At 37.2% G+C, this 13,806-nt stretch overlaps 1 protein-coding gene across 12 annotated transcripts in view; it reads left to right on the top strand.

The window, feature by feature from the left end:
- FRY (FRY microtubule binding protein) overlaps positions 1 to 13,806 on the top strand; it is a 229,897-nt gene that overhangs the window by 192,288 nt on the left and 23,803 nt on the right. For all 12 annotated transcript variants that reach the window (XM_071736952.1, XM_071736962.1, XM_071736884.1 and 9 more), the window contains 7 exons: positions 1,658 to 1,798; positions 2,537 to 2,716; positions 3,816 to 3,977; positions 4,839 to 4,913; positions 5,942 to 6,112; positions 11,795 to 11,995; positions 12,531 to 12,692. In XM_071736952.1, coding sequence (XP_071593053.1) covers positions 1,658 to 1,798; positions 2,537 to 2,716; positions 3,816 to 3,977; positions 4,839 to 4,913; positions 5,942 to 6,112; positions 11,795 to 11,995; positions 12,531 to 12,692 — 1,092 coding nt within the window. The remainder of the gene's footprint in view (positions 1 to 1,657; positions 1,799 to 2,536; positions 2,717 to 3,815; positions 3,978 to 4,838; positions 4,914 to 5,941; positions 6,113 to 11,794; positions 11,996 to 12,530; positions 12,693 to 13,806) is intronic.

Raw genomic sequence — 13,806 nt, forward strand, 5'->3', positions numbered from 1 at the left:
TTAGAGTTTAAGGTGCAAGAGTGGTTTAAATCAAAGGATTCTTTTGACAACAAATGTATACAAACTCTAATGGAAATTAGAAACTTTCAGCAATAATGTTCCTAGAACAGCTTTCTAACCAGCAATACAGACAAAATACCCATTCTTTCCCAAGAATTCCTTTTCCTATTACAAAAGTATTTATTGGATGAAGTAGCCCTTCTCAGAGAACAAAAAAAAATTCTTTTTCTCATCCAGATAGTTTCTTCTAATCCTTACTTGATGTGCTGGTTCGTAAAAAACATACAAAAGGAAGGAATCAAACCTTCCATTGCAAGATCCTTATGGAAGGCAAGAAGAAGTCTATAACCTTGCTATGAAGAAGAGCTGATAAGCATCTTTTATCTCTCAGTAAAGGTATCCATGGGCTGAAGCAGGTTACCATGTAGTGCTTTTAATTTTAAAAGTCTTACTGTCTTTTTGTACAGGAATAGGCAAAACACAGTGAATTTCGTCTATTGTGCTCTTAGTGGAATTTGCCTACTTTGTTTTATGAATCACTGGTTACTACTATTTTTTACTGATGAAAGAAATCAGAAGATACTTAATTGTGTCCCCTACCCAATCATTCCATCTTGGGTGGTATGAAGCATTCTCCCTCATTAGAAAGAGGAGTCTTGTCATTCAGGCCAGTAAGGGCATCTAATAAATTGCAAGAGTCCACTTAGATAACAGTTAAAATTTTCTCTGATAGAAAATACAATAGAATCTGATAGAAATCTAATAGAAAATATGAGGCAGCATAGTTCGTACAAGTAATTGTTTTCTAGATCCTGATACCTCTAGTAACTAGTGGTGGAAGAACCCATTCTTGAGCCTCTGGCAATAACATTTGATTGCCTCTGAAATCTGTGGAGTGGGCCAGCACCTGTTACCAATGAAAGAACGTGCTACCTTCCAGGAAATTTTCAGCTGAGGTATTTCATACACATGTGCAAACATAGGATGTCTGTCTGCAACCCTCCTGAATCACTGCCAGGGATATATAAGAGCACAGTTGTATGTCCAAGGTATTCTGAGATCTATGTTCAGGTGTTAAAAAATTCCAGGATTTAGATCAATCCCTTCTTTTTATTAGTTTCTACAGTAAGACAGCCCAGGGACTCCATCTCCTCCTTAGCAGAAAGTGTTTTCTTGGCAGTTATAGGCAGGCAGTGAGGAGTGGCAGTGAAGTATATTTGGGTAAGTATATATGGATGTCTGAATAGTAGTAGTTTTGTTTCTTAAGCATGTTGGGGTTTTTTCTCTCATTGACTTTCATCAGAGGTAGAAATAAAAAGATACTCTCCTGCTTTTATTGAATGTGCATCCCCAGTAACAGTGTAAATTTTATCTGCTGGTTTGCTCAACTGAAGAATGTGTTTTCTGGGTAAGTTATGGCAGGCATGTATAAAATGTATGTTTCATTATCAAAACAGACTACCATTTGGTTCCAAATTTAAAGCTCTTTCATTTCACACTTGTATCATCATCACTTGTATAATGATTGTAAAATGGAATTGGAAAATCAGTGAGTGAAGAGGGATTAACAGTACAAATAGTATTCATGACACTAGTAGCTTTTTCCATAAGAAGAAATATCTTAAAGTTTGGTTATTTTCACTTTTTTTTTTAACAGCTACTAGAAAAGGGCCTTCCTAGTATGCAACAGTCCCTCTTAGAGATGATCTACAGTCTCCTTAGTTATATGGACCTGTCAACTATTCCTGTGAAGCAGTTTAACATAGAAGTGCTAAAAACCATTGAAAAATACGTACAGGTAAATAACATATCTTCTTTATATTAACACAGGAGCTTGTCAGTATTTATTATCATAAGTTTGGTTTCTTTATAAGAATTTAAGACTAGATTAGTGGGGAGGACTGCAAATACCCAGTGTGGTATCTAGGTTATAAACATCCTGATGCCTAAGAGACTGCACATCCCCAGAGGAGGTGCCCAGCTGTGTGTTCTCTGTGTGGGAAGGGTTAGGCTGCAGCTACACTTCAAGCTGAATACCATGCAGACCCTGACTGACCACTCTTTTTAATTATTAGCATGAAGGAGATGTGATGTAAGCCTTTCATTTCAGACACCTAATTCTTGGCCAGTGGAAAACACATTATTTCTACTAGAAATTTAAAGCTGTAAAGAGCCTGTGTCCAGTCACCTTTTCTGTTAAATGAGGATTATGCAATGGCCGTTATATTTATGTGTACTGATTAGGGCATTCAAGTAGCAAATTTAAAATCCTTTGCCAAGTTGACCTTGCACTTGGGTCTCCCATGTTGCAGGGCAGTTCCCTAACAGTGACACCATAGGGTCTTGATCTTTACTGTTGAAAATATTCTGTAGGTATAAACCTTGTCACTGCCCAAGAGAAAGAAAGAATGAAAGAATAGCAATATTTTAGTTCCACAAATTGTATTATGTGGCAAAAATATGACTAAAATATAAGTAATATTGAATGTGTGTGAGTTGTTCTTTCTGTTTGCTGATTAAATATGCCTATTTCTAGAGCATTCACTGGAGAGAAGCCTTGAACATCCTGAAGTTGGTAGTTTCTCGTTCTGCCAGTTTAGTTTTACCATCCTACCAACACAGTGATCTTTCGAAAGTGGAAATACATCGAGTGTGGAACAGTGCCTCCAAGGAGCTACCAGGGAAGACTCTAGAGTTTCATTTTGATATTTCAGAGGTACTATTTGTCATTCTTCTACTTAGAACCTTAATTCTGTTGTTTGATAGGCCTAAGACGTGTGTTGCAGCTCCTTAAGAAAGCTGAAAAATTGCAAAAGAAAGGCAAATTACCAATTACCAAAGTCTCTTAAATTATTTTTTATCCACAGTGACATAGTGACCCATGCTGGTGGGATCTTCCTGATTTTTACTATGTTTCTTATGTGTGTTAAAAAATTAGTAGTAGTATTTTAAATTATCTGTGTTGCAATTATGCCAAGTGTGATACATGGGTATACCATATGTGTAAAACCTCCCCCAGGCATTTTATAGTTGGATGCCAATGTTCTCTGTAATGGTTAAACACAGAAGTATGTCCTTTAAGGGACTACTGTAAGACTTCTGACTGAACCCTTTTATAACAGTCTTTATCCTGCAAACTCTGTACACCTTTTAACTTCATTGAACTGAATGGGCCCATTGACTTTAATGAGCAACTCTTTTTAGTTATGAACCTGAAGGACTGTTTACAGTATTTTAGACTATTTCATATAGATAACCACGGGACTTCAAATTTTAAAAGAAATATGAACATAAAGAAGCATCTTATGCTATTTGTAGAGTGGTATTTTTTACTGTTTCATGTGGGTGTAATTTTAGAAAATGCTGAGCATCCCATCCTCAATCCAAGAAAGCAATTTAATATTTGTTGGAAAAGGTCCAGAGTGTTCTCTTGGGAAAAATCCATTGAAAAGTATGTACAAGAAATATGGATTTGAAATAAATTTCATAAGCTTTCTGGGGGGTTTGTTGGTCCTTATGTTAGAAACTAGTTGGACAGTTGTTTTGAGTAATAGCTATTCATGAACGTCAGCAGTAGCTACTAGTTACTGGCAATTGTTACTGAGATGTTCACAGTGGAAAATAACCTATAGAATCACAGAATCCACAGATTCAAAGAATTCACAGAAATCAAGTGACGTGATACAGTGCACTCCTTCTTTTACCTCTGTATATGTGATCTTCAGAGTAACCTTTTCCTGCAGCTGAAGCCATAAACCCCATTATGAGTTCATGCAGGAGCACAGTACTACTGAATAATTTACTCTCTGTTTAAGACTCCCATTATTGGAAGGAGGTATGATGAGCTGCAGAGTTCTTCTGGGAGAGATGGCAAACCCAGGGCAATGGCTGTGACCCGAAGCACTTCTTCAACCTCATCAGGATCCAACTCCAATGTCCTTGTTCCTGTGAGCTGGAAGAGACCCCAGTACTCTCAGGTAAACTCGTTTTAAGTAGCCTGCCATTCATTAACAAGTTGCACTCGGAGCAGCTGAGTTAATGCACACTTAGGGTCTGAAAAGCTTGTGCCCTGTGTGCCCTGTGCAGTGCTCCTGGCTGGCTGGGGCAGTGGCAGCATCTGACAGACTGTGTGTGCTGAATGTCTGGCATGGGTTCAGATCCAGAGTCTGTCTCACCTCTGTCTTCTCTCCTGCCAATGTTCTTCTTTTAGCCTGCAGGAGATGTATCCCTTTAAGATCTCTGAGTCTAGGTCCCATTTAGCTAAGAAAGAAAGACAGGTGAGTTCAGGTATTAGCAAGGAGGGGAGACAGAAAGCATGGTCAGCTTTCCATGTGTTGTTTTCTCAGGAAATCAGATAAAAAGAATCATTTGGAACCATATTCTGAAAAGTGATATTTGAATATCTTACTGATTTTGGTTGTGTGCCAGTTAAAACCATGCAGAATAAATGTATGTATTTCTTCTTTTTTATTTAAAGCATAGAAGAGTATGTAGCAGTGACAGAGGCAGCAACTCTGCAAAAAATAACTTATGCATGTGCTTAAGTTATGAGTTTCTGAATGGTCCTTTTGAAGTGATGCACAGGGTTCAATGTTTCCTTATTATGCTCAATAGAAGTAATAGACTAATTTAAAAATAATAAATTCCAAAATCATGAACAGCTATTGTTATGTTTCCTTTTATGCATAGTTGCTCTGAAAGCAAGCACATGAGCACCTAATGACTAATTCTTTGGTTGGTTGTTCCTAATTAAAAATTGTTAATACATGTTTCTAGCCACTAGAATGCTAGGTGAAAAAAATGCTCTTTTGAGAAATGTGATTTTTTTTTTTTTCTAGAAAAGGACGAAGGAAAAGCTGGTGCATGTCCTTTCTCTATGTGGCCAGGAAGTTGGGCTGAGTAAAAACCCTTCAGTAAGTAGCCTTGTATTGATAATTTATTTGTTTCATTTCCTAAACTTTAAAAGTGAAGAACTTTGTTTCCCAGAACTCTGTTTCCCAGAGGTGCTGAGCAGATTTGCATACTTTCATGTCACATTTATTGGCATTGTAATTTCCTCTGGCCTATGCTCCATTTATCAGAACGCAGACCACTGAGTGAATGTCCCTCTCACACATAATTTACTCACAGAGCTACATGCAGTTTTGATGTGAGAGATCTGAGGTGCTGTAGGTTTTACTTGTGCTGGCTCACTGGGTTGAGGGTAGTGACCTCTGGTATTACCAATCCTAGAGTCTTTATGAAGTAAAAAAGTAAATTACAGAAATAAAACTGAGAGGTGGGTCTCAATTGCCCATTAAATCATAGCTCTAATGTTACTCTTTAAAAATTAATACTATCTGGTGCCAGGAAATGGGCAATAGATCATCCAGGGTAGGAAGCTCTTAAAATAGCTACTAAGTATTTTCTACAGAGAAAGGAAAATTTCTGAGTATTTTTTTATATGTATTATGGGGAGCAGGTCCTTCATTTCTGCAAAACAGGGACTGTTTATCATTGCAGATAAAATTATTTTAGTAGGAGAGGACAAATTACAGCTTGCTGTGCTTTTTCTGGTCTTGATGTTTTATGTTATTTTTAACTCGAGATTTTGTTTGTTAACATACTACTACCTCATCTCTTTGAAAGTATTTCTTTTGCTAAATTCTCTAAATTTTGTTCCTGTAAATATATACAAATACCCAGGCAACATCAATCTGCAGCCATTAGGAGGTAGCTGCAATATTCTTGGACGTGTTCCTGCAGTATGAAGTTGTTTCTTTGTACGAGTTTAATCTGGAGGCACCTGTCCAACATAAATAATAAAGAGTGTTCTAAAAATACTCAGTGAAGGAATTAGGTGTGTACTGGAAATACAGTCTTCCGAATAACCAATTAGAGCTTTTAGGAAGAAACAACCGGAGGGAACACTTTGTTACAAGAGAAATCCTTTGAATTGTAGGTAATTTTTTCTTCCTGTGGTGATTTGGATCTGATTGAGCACCAGACGAGCTTGGTGTCTTCAGAAGACGGAACAAGAGAGCAAGAGAACATGGATGATTCAAACAGTGAACAACAATTCAGAGTCTTTAGGGACTTTGATTTCCTAGATGTTGAGCTGGAAGATGGGGAGGTAAAGTACATTTTCTCTGAAATAGCTTTTTTATTATAACAGTTTGATAGTCTTTCTGCTAAGCACTGTATTCTTCTTGTAACATAAAACTTAAGCTGTGTAACTGTAAACTGGTTTGAGTTCAGATTTTTTTATAATGTTCATTTAGTGTTTATTTCACTATCATAACAGTGAGAGGCTACCACACCCTTCCTTTCTGAATCTACTTTAGGAAACACTGCAAAACTTTTAGTGGAGTATACAGCCTCTATTCTAGTACCTTTGCAGGGAATTGAACTGTTAGTGAATTTATTTAAAATAAAATTTTAAAAGGTCTAAATTGTTAGCAAAAATATATTTGCTGATTGAAAACCCATTCAATGAAATTGCTGCATATCCATTGGTTCTTGAGTAACCTTCCAAAACATTAATTCAGGCCTTCAGGCTGTTGTTACTCTTGCAACTGCTGATTAAACCACTAAGGCTTAGGGAGATGTACCTTCCTCTCTGCTTAAGTGGCTGTGATTTCATCATCTTATGCGGAGGCTAAACAGAACCCTGAGGGCCCAGATCAAGTCTTGACAGGTGGAGCCTGGCAGCTCACCTTGAGCTGAAGCTACTAAATGGAAAATGTTGAAGAACTTCTGTGTTTTGAGGGGCTAGACCCTTTAATCCTACTTATATCAAACTTGCAGAATTTTCTTCTATTTAGGTGGGAAAGGCAAAGAATGAATATCCATTTAAAAGTTCAGAAATTTAAGTACTTCAGGTGCAGATGTTCAGCAGTCCTGTTAATGTCTTGTCATAATCTGGACTTGATTTAACATGAATCTTCTCAGGCATGACTTTTTAGCCCTAAGTAGAACATGTACACAAGAAGAAATTATCAGTTTTATCCTTAGTTGAATTAAAGTAGAAAATAATTTTAAGCTAAACAGACCCCTCAAGTGTGAACTCATGTACATCTGAATTTTTTTTCTTTTTCTAATTAAGAGATGAAGTAATGAAAAGAGGTGCTGATTCCTTATTTTCCAAGTCAGTATAATCAAAATACAGTAATTTTGGCTCACAGCTGGAGAAGAAAAAAAAAAAGTCGTTGGCATCAGTGGTTGAAAATACACTAGCCAAATATTTTGAATGATAAATGATAGAACAGATAGATTGTCAAAAAATGTCTGCAGTCACTTCTATGTCTCAAGTACTGTAAAGATACTAGAAGGACTTGGGACTACAGTTTTTGCTAAGTACTGCATAATAATTTTTTTGTCCAGTGAAATTCAATAATTTCTGCCTTCTCTTCACCAGTAAAAATCACATATAGTTTATATATACGTATATATAGTTTATATATAATTGTGTAGTCCCTGTCAAATGAGTTTACATTCATGGACTGTAACCCTGAAAAGATTCATTTCATATATGTGGCTCACTTCAAGACTGAGACCTAAATTAATCAATATACTAATTGTCTTGAATTGGTTGTGGAACACATACTAGGCTCATCTAGTTTTATGTGAAGTAAAATGAAAACTGTAGTGTTGTATTTAATAGTTTTTAAATTTCTATGGATCTGACACCTTGCATTCCAAGGCTTAGTCCAGACTCAGTTAAAACTGTTTTAAATAACTAGATACTGTAGCCAAATTCAAACCTGGTGTTAGAGACTGCATCTCTAATGAATTAGTTGAAACTACCACTTACATCAGCTTGGAATTTGATATATTCATAAATAAAACAGGGTTAGAAAACTTAACTAGCAAGAACACAGATAGTCTTTCCAAAAAAACCTCATGATTTAAAAAGGCCAATGATGCTCGTATCAGCCACAGACCACAAGATTGACTTGTTTGAAATTTCATAAAGGGGTGAAAAGAAGTAATGGTTCTTTTCAAGCTTAAAAGAAAGGCTGAACAATTGAAGTTTCTGTGATGATAGTTACAATTCTAGGCAAATGTTTATCTGTGATGCCTTTAATACAGTAATTTTACATAGATTCTTTCTATTTGTTTTTCTGTCTGTTATATCTGCTACCCAGGAACTTCAGGTAAGAATGCTACTTGAACTCAGATGTGCTGGTATATGTTATGCCTTCTTACAAACTTGTATTATAGAGTAACATCATAGTTTTGTTGTTGCCCTCCCCCTCTTCAGCAAGTGTGTGGGTGGGTATGTGTGTGCTTGCACTTCTGATAGATGCTTACTTTTTTGTCCTGTATTAGAAAAATTTTTTGAGGTTTTTTCAAAAATTCTGTTTCCTTTTATGTTTGTTTTCAACCTGTTCAGCAGTCTTCACAAACTTAAAAATATCTTAATTCTAATACCACCATTTTTTCCAGTTGAGCCAATTTCTCCTTTTAGTATCTTTCTTCACAAATAATAGGTAGAAACAAAAGAAGAATCTCATTATTTGTAATAAATTTTAGGCCATTTGTTTCATGGTTTATTTGCTTCTGCTTGCATCTTTCTAGAGCTGGTACCTCAGACCTTTTCAGAAAGTTTACATCGTTGCCTACCAGCCTGTATTTAATTTAATAAATTAATCATACAGCTTAATTTAGTTCAGCTGTATACTCCTACCAACCTGGTAGGAGTATACAGGTAGGGTTGGACTTGATGATCTCTGAGGTCCCTTTCAACCCAGCCAATTCTATGATTCTATGAATTTTGCTAGACTCATTTACCTTGTGAAGAAAACTGAAAAGGTGCATCAGTGGTTGCCAGTCTGGGTCCTAAACGTGCAGTTTATAAGTTGTATGAAGAGAACTGAAGTGACAATTCTAACAAGTTGTACAAATGATAAAAAAAAAAAATCAGCAAAAACAGTGTGCATGTTTTTTCTGATAGTTTGTGCATTGGTTGTTATGCAAACACATCCCTCAAAAAATCTTTTCCTGAATATGCCTGTGCTAAAATATGAACACATGGAAGTAGTGCCTTACTGTGCAGTTCCATGCACTTCAGGCTGTACAATATTTGTGCCACTCCATTAACTTTGCATACTTTGTCAATACAGTAAGGTGAAGGCTTGTGTGAAAACAGTTTTTCATGATTCACACTGGCTTTGTGAAGGAGCCGTGCCCCACATAGGGTTACTTTCCTTTTTACTGCTCTTTCTGTGTCTCCCTTGGCTGGCAGGGCATGCCCAGCCCTGTACCACAGGGTGGTGACTGGGAAGTCAGGGGTGGTACCTGCTCACTGCTGGCCTGAACCATTTAGCAGATTGTTTCCTTTTGATCTGATGTTCGAGGAAATAGTTTGACTCTTGCTGTAAATAAAAGTGAGCAGCCTCTCAAGTACTCTCAAATTCCCTCCTTCTTGGTAACTGGGAAAGAGAGATTGTTTAAAAGTCTATGAAAACAACAACTCCATCTTTGTATATGTGTCTTGATTGTTTAAATTCAGTATGATTCTGGGTGCCCCTGTAGCAAGCTTGTGCTAACTCAAATACTAGAGGTACTGTGTTTCATCTCTCTTACCCCTTTCCCTTACTTGTAACTCACTCCCCCTTCTAATTGTATGCCCTAGAAGTGTCCCTTCTCATTTATCTTCCTTTTGCTGGCTTCCCTCTTTAAGACATTGCAGAATAAAACTGCAGCAAGAAATATTCCTATGGACATGGACTGCAAAGTTTCCTGGTAGCTGAGGACCAGGGTGTGATGACAGTCATCTTTGCTGGCTTGCTGATTTCTGTCATTTTGTCATTTGTTAGTTCAGTAACTGATGAATTTGTGGAGGATGATGTCTCATTGCTGCATGTGTCCTCCAGCCTCAGTGGGACGATGGACAGCCAAAGAATTTGTTAAACATCTGGGAACAGAACAGTATTTTTTGTGATTTAGAGAGGCCTAATTTCTTAAATCTTAGATATGTTCTGTTCTTTTCCCACACAGAACTATTATAAAATCCCAGTCCCAGTATGAAAACACAGGGTTCTTCCAGGAATGTGTCAGGCATCAGAACAATTACACGTTCATTTGCTCTTTATTATAGTGCATACCTTAGTTCTACATGTTCTTGTGGATTACAGTTCTTGCATTTCTGATTGTCTTTTTCCTAAATTTTTTTTTTCTTTTTTCCTCATCCTTGTTCATGAATGCTAAGCTTACTGTCATGAAAATGAACTTTTTTCTAATCACATTCCAAGTGCATTGCTTTAAAGGGCAGTGATGCAAAATAAGGTCTATTTGTGCAAGTTCATTGATTGTTAAGGAAAGATTGCAATTGAATTAATTGCATTTTATGCAGCTTAGTCCCTATTCAGTAAATATCTGACTAGTCCTGAATGGGGATTAGTGAAGTGTGTAAAAATACAAATCTGCTTAAGTACCTTACTGAACTGAGACCTCTTCCTCTATGGTTGCACATAATTGTAATTTTCATGAGCCCAGGATAGACTCCTTCTATAAACAGTGGTTTGATAATAATTTTTATGATTTCATTTCAGGCAGAAGTGTACTTTTGTCAAATTCATATTTAAAGGATCACTGACAACTTGAATTTTGAGCAGCTGATTTGCTAGTTTAAGAGTGTTGCATCTTAGAGTCCTGTTTTAAACAGTTAGACCTGAGCCTTAAAAGGAAGTATTTTTCTCTATAAATTTTCTTCCCATGTTGATGTGAGGCTAAGGGCTTTCACCTAGATACAAAACCCAAAACTGCAACTGGACCCCTCTGGGTGGAGCCTTCATGCTGTGTAGGGTCTGTTTGGGCTCTTCAGGTCCATGACAGGAGCAGTTGTGGAGATGCTTCTGCATTTGGCCTGGAGGAACCTGGCCAGACTTGAAGGAAGCAGAAAAAAACATAAAGTAAACAAGTGAAAAAGTAGTGTAAAAGTAATTGTCCTTTTTATACATGAGAGAAATTAAGTGATCAGTTCAGCAGCCTAACAAACAGTTACGCAATTTGCTTCATGCACTCGGATTTATTTAACTCTGTGTGGGATCAGAACTGAAAGTCAGTATAAAATGTTTGGTCTGTTTGACTGTGCCCTATTTAAAAAGTGAAATCTCAGAGTTCAGCTTCAAAATAATGAAATAAATTCAAGTTACAGAAGTAAGCTATATTGGCCTAGGATAAAAGTCATAAAAGTTGTGCTGCTTTAGCCATTACATTTTGTGTGCTAAATGAAGGGTTCATTCATGTCTACCTTGACTCATCATTATGGTTACATATATAATGAAAAGAATCTAAAATCTTTAACATATTTCTCACAACTGAACCATTGCTATGAGCTGTGCTCCTAATATTTTAAAACAACACGGACAAATGCTGTAAAATTGCTTACAGACTTTTCTTTTGCTTGTCATTGCTCAACTGGTATTGAGGTGTGTGTGTGGATGTGGACTTACAAAACAAATTCTTGTATCAGCAAATGCATGAAAAACACACCTAATACTGAAAGGAATGAATCCTCATTTAACTGTCATTTCCATGCTTCTGCTCTCATCTCCAGGAGAAATGCTGGAAAGTTAGAAATGCTCCTGTTACATTATTGCTTAACAAAATAATGTATCGAGTTTGTATTACATTTTTACATAAAATATTTTTTTAATATTTTTTAATATATTTTTATTTATATTTTTTTACATAAAATATATTTTTTTTTTACATAAAAATATTTATTGAGCTAACTTGGATCTAATGACTAGAGGTTTGTATATGATGAGTTTGAACTCGAGGAAGCTGACCCTGTGTCTGATTTCAGGGTGAGAGCATGGACAACTTCAACTGGGGAGTACGCAGGCGGTCCCTGGATAGCCTGGACAAGTGTGACATGCAGCTGCTGGAAGAGAGCCAGCTCTCCAGGAGCACGCCCAGCCTCAACAAAATGACCCGGGAGGACTCCGATGAGTCATCTGAGGAGGAGGAGCTGACCACCAGCCAAATCTTGGAGAACTCAGACCTAGTAAGTTGCAAATTTAAGGAAAGACGGTGTTGCGTTCTTCAGTCAGATGGGCTTGTAGCTTCCTCTTGGCCAGGCACAGTCGGATCAGCTGAAACTGGGGGGTGCCACTCGGTGGGGTGTTTTGTTGCTGCTTGATTTTCCCTTGTTTGCAAATATAAAGAGGAATTTTAATGCAAAGCTCAAAAGAGAGGAAAACACTAGATCTGATTATTTGTCTTTTTTTTCCACATATTACTATGTGACAGTTTTGCACAACTGGCCAATAGTGTATCTTTCTGATGTATTTTTAATAGTTCACTAGGAAAAGACTCTGGTTTGTCAACCTCTGTTGTTTTTGTTTCTCACTCCTGGGATATTTGCATACAGTTTTGAGGACTGACGCATTGAAAGGGTTATAATATGTCTGCATGTGCAAACTAAGGGAGCCACTGTCATTGCCCTTTAAGACAATGTCTGCTTTGCATGTTCATAAAAGCAGTGTGTGTAGGGTAGCTGTATACTCAGTTCCTCTGTGCTTTTGTTGTCTTTCAAACAGATTATAAATCTTTCCCCCTCTGAGGACGCGAATCATATTGACTCGCTTTCTACATCAGGTGACACAGCTTCAGCAGACCCTCATCATTTCAATATAGGGACATCCAGCTTTGATGTGTCCTTGCCTGATATGAATAATCTCCAAGTATCCGAAGGATCCAAGGTGAATACATTTTACTTTCAACTGAAGTGTATTTTACATAACACTTTTACAAGTTTATTTTACTTCCACTTTCATGAAGGGTTTGATCTGTGAAAGCAAGTACCTTCTGACTTCTTGTGTGTAATGGCATAGTTACACTACATTCATGTGCTCCTGTACATTCATACCCTTTCCTTTTTACATAGACTGTCTTCATTAAAAGATTTTAATTATTGCTTATTAACTATGTATGCATTGAGATAGTACAATCTCATTGGAAGACAAATTCATGAACTGGCTACAAATTACAACCCTAGAGGAATTTTCTTTTGTTCTTTATGCTGATTTAAAAGAATGATATGCCAGCTCGTGTGGTGGGTGTATGCGTGTATTCTCTTAAGATTTTTTTGTATGTGGGAACCTATTGTGTGCACTGGATTCAGTTTTGCCTCTTGGCAGACACTCAGAAATCTTAAATTCATGACCACAGTATTAAGCTATCTTGGGGGGTGGGGAGGCAGGATTTGCAAGATACAACCCCTGTGTTCAGCTCAGTTTATTTCAGACTTCTGTACCCGAAGACGAACATAGAGCAAGGTTGGTAAATGGTTATCAATGTGAAGACAGTTTCTTTAATTTTCTGTTTGATAATATTTATTTGTGGGAGATCAGGTGAACCTACTTCTCTCAATGTCTCTCCAGAAATACAGTCTGGGGTGCAGTGGGGAGTGTGTGTGGATTAGTGGCTTTAGGACACTGTTGCCTTACCAGTAAAACTTTCTCTTCCATGTCTAAACCAAGAGACTTATGCAGAAGAGCAGTGTTACAGAATAGGGAAGGGGAAGAGCATAGTTGTCTAGTTTAATCATCAGTTTTCATTCGAGTTCTTGCCCTTGGTGCCTTCCAAAGGCAGCCACACACACACACACACACACACACAGAAATATATATATACTGCTAGCACTGCATGTAACAGAAGAAGGGGAAACTTCTAGTAAAGGGGTCATAGAAAAGGAGGTTGGAATTGTGCTGTATATTGAACAAATGGTTTCTGTCAGAAGCCTCCCCAGGAAGAAGAAAGCACCCAAGGAGGGAAATGTGGGTAAGGATAGGAAAGGAGGCGAACCTCTCAAAA

Source organism: Heliangelus exortis, chromosome 1, assembly GCF_036169615.1.
Source record: "Heliangelus exortis chromosome 1, bHelExo1.hap1, whole genome shotgun sequence".
NCBI lineage: Eukaryota > Metazoa > Chordata > Aves > Apodiformes > Trochilidae > Heliangelus > Heliangelus exortis.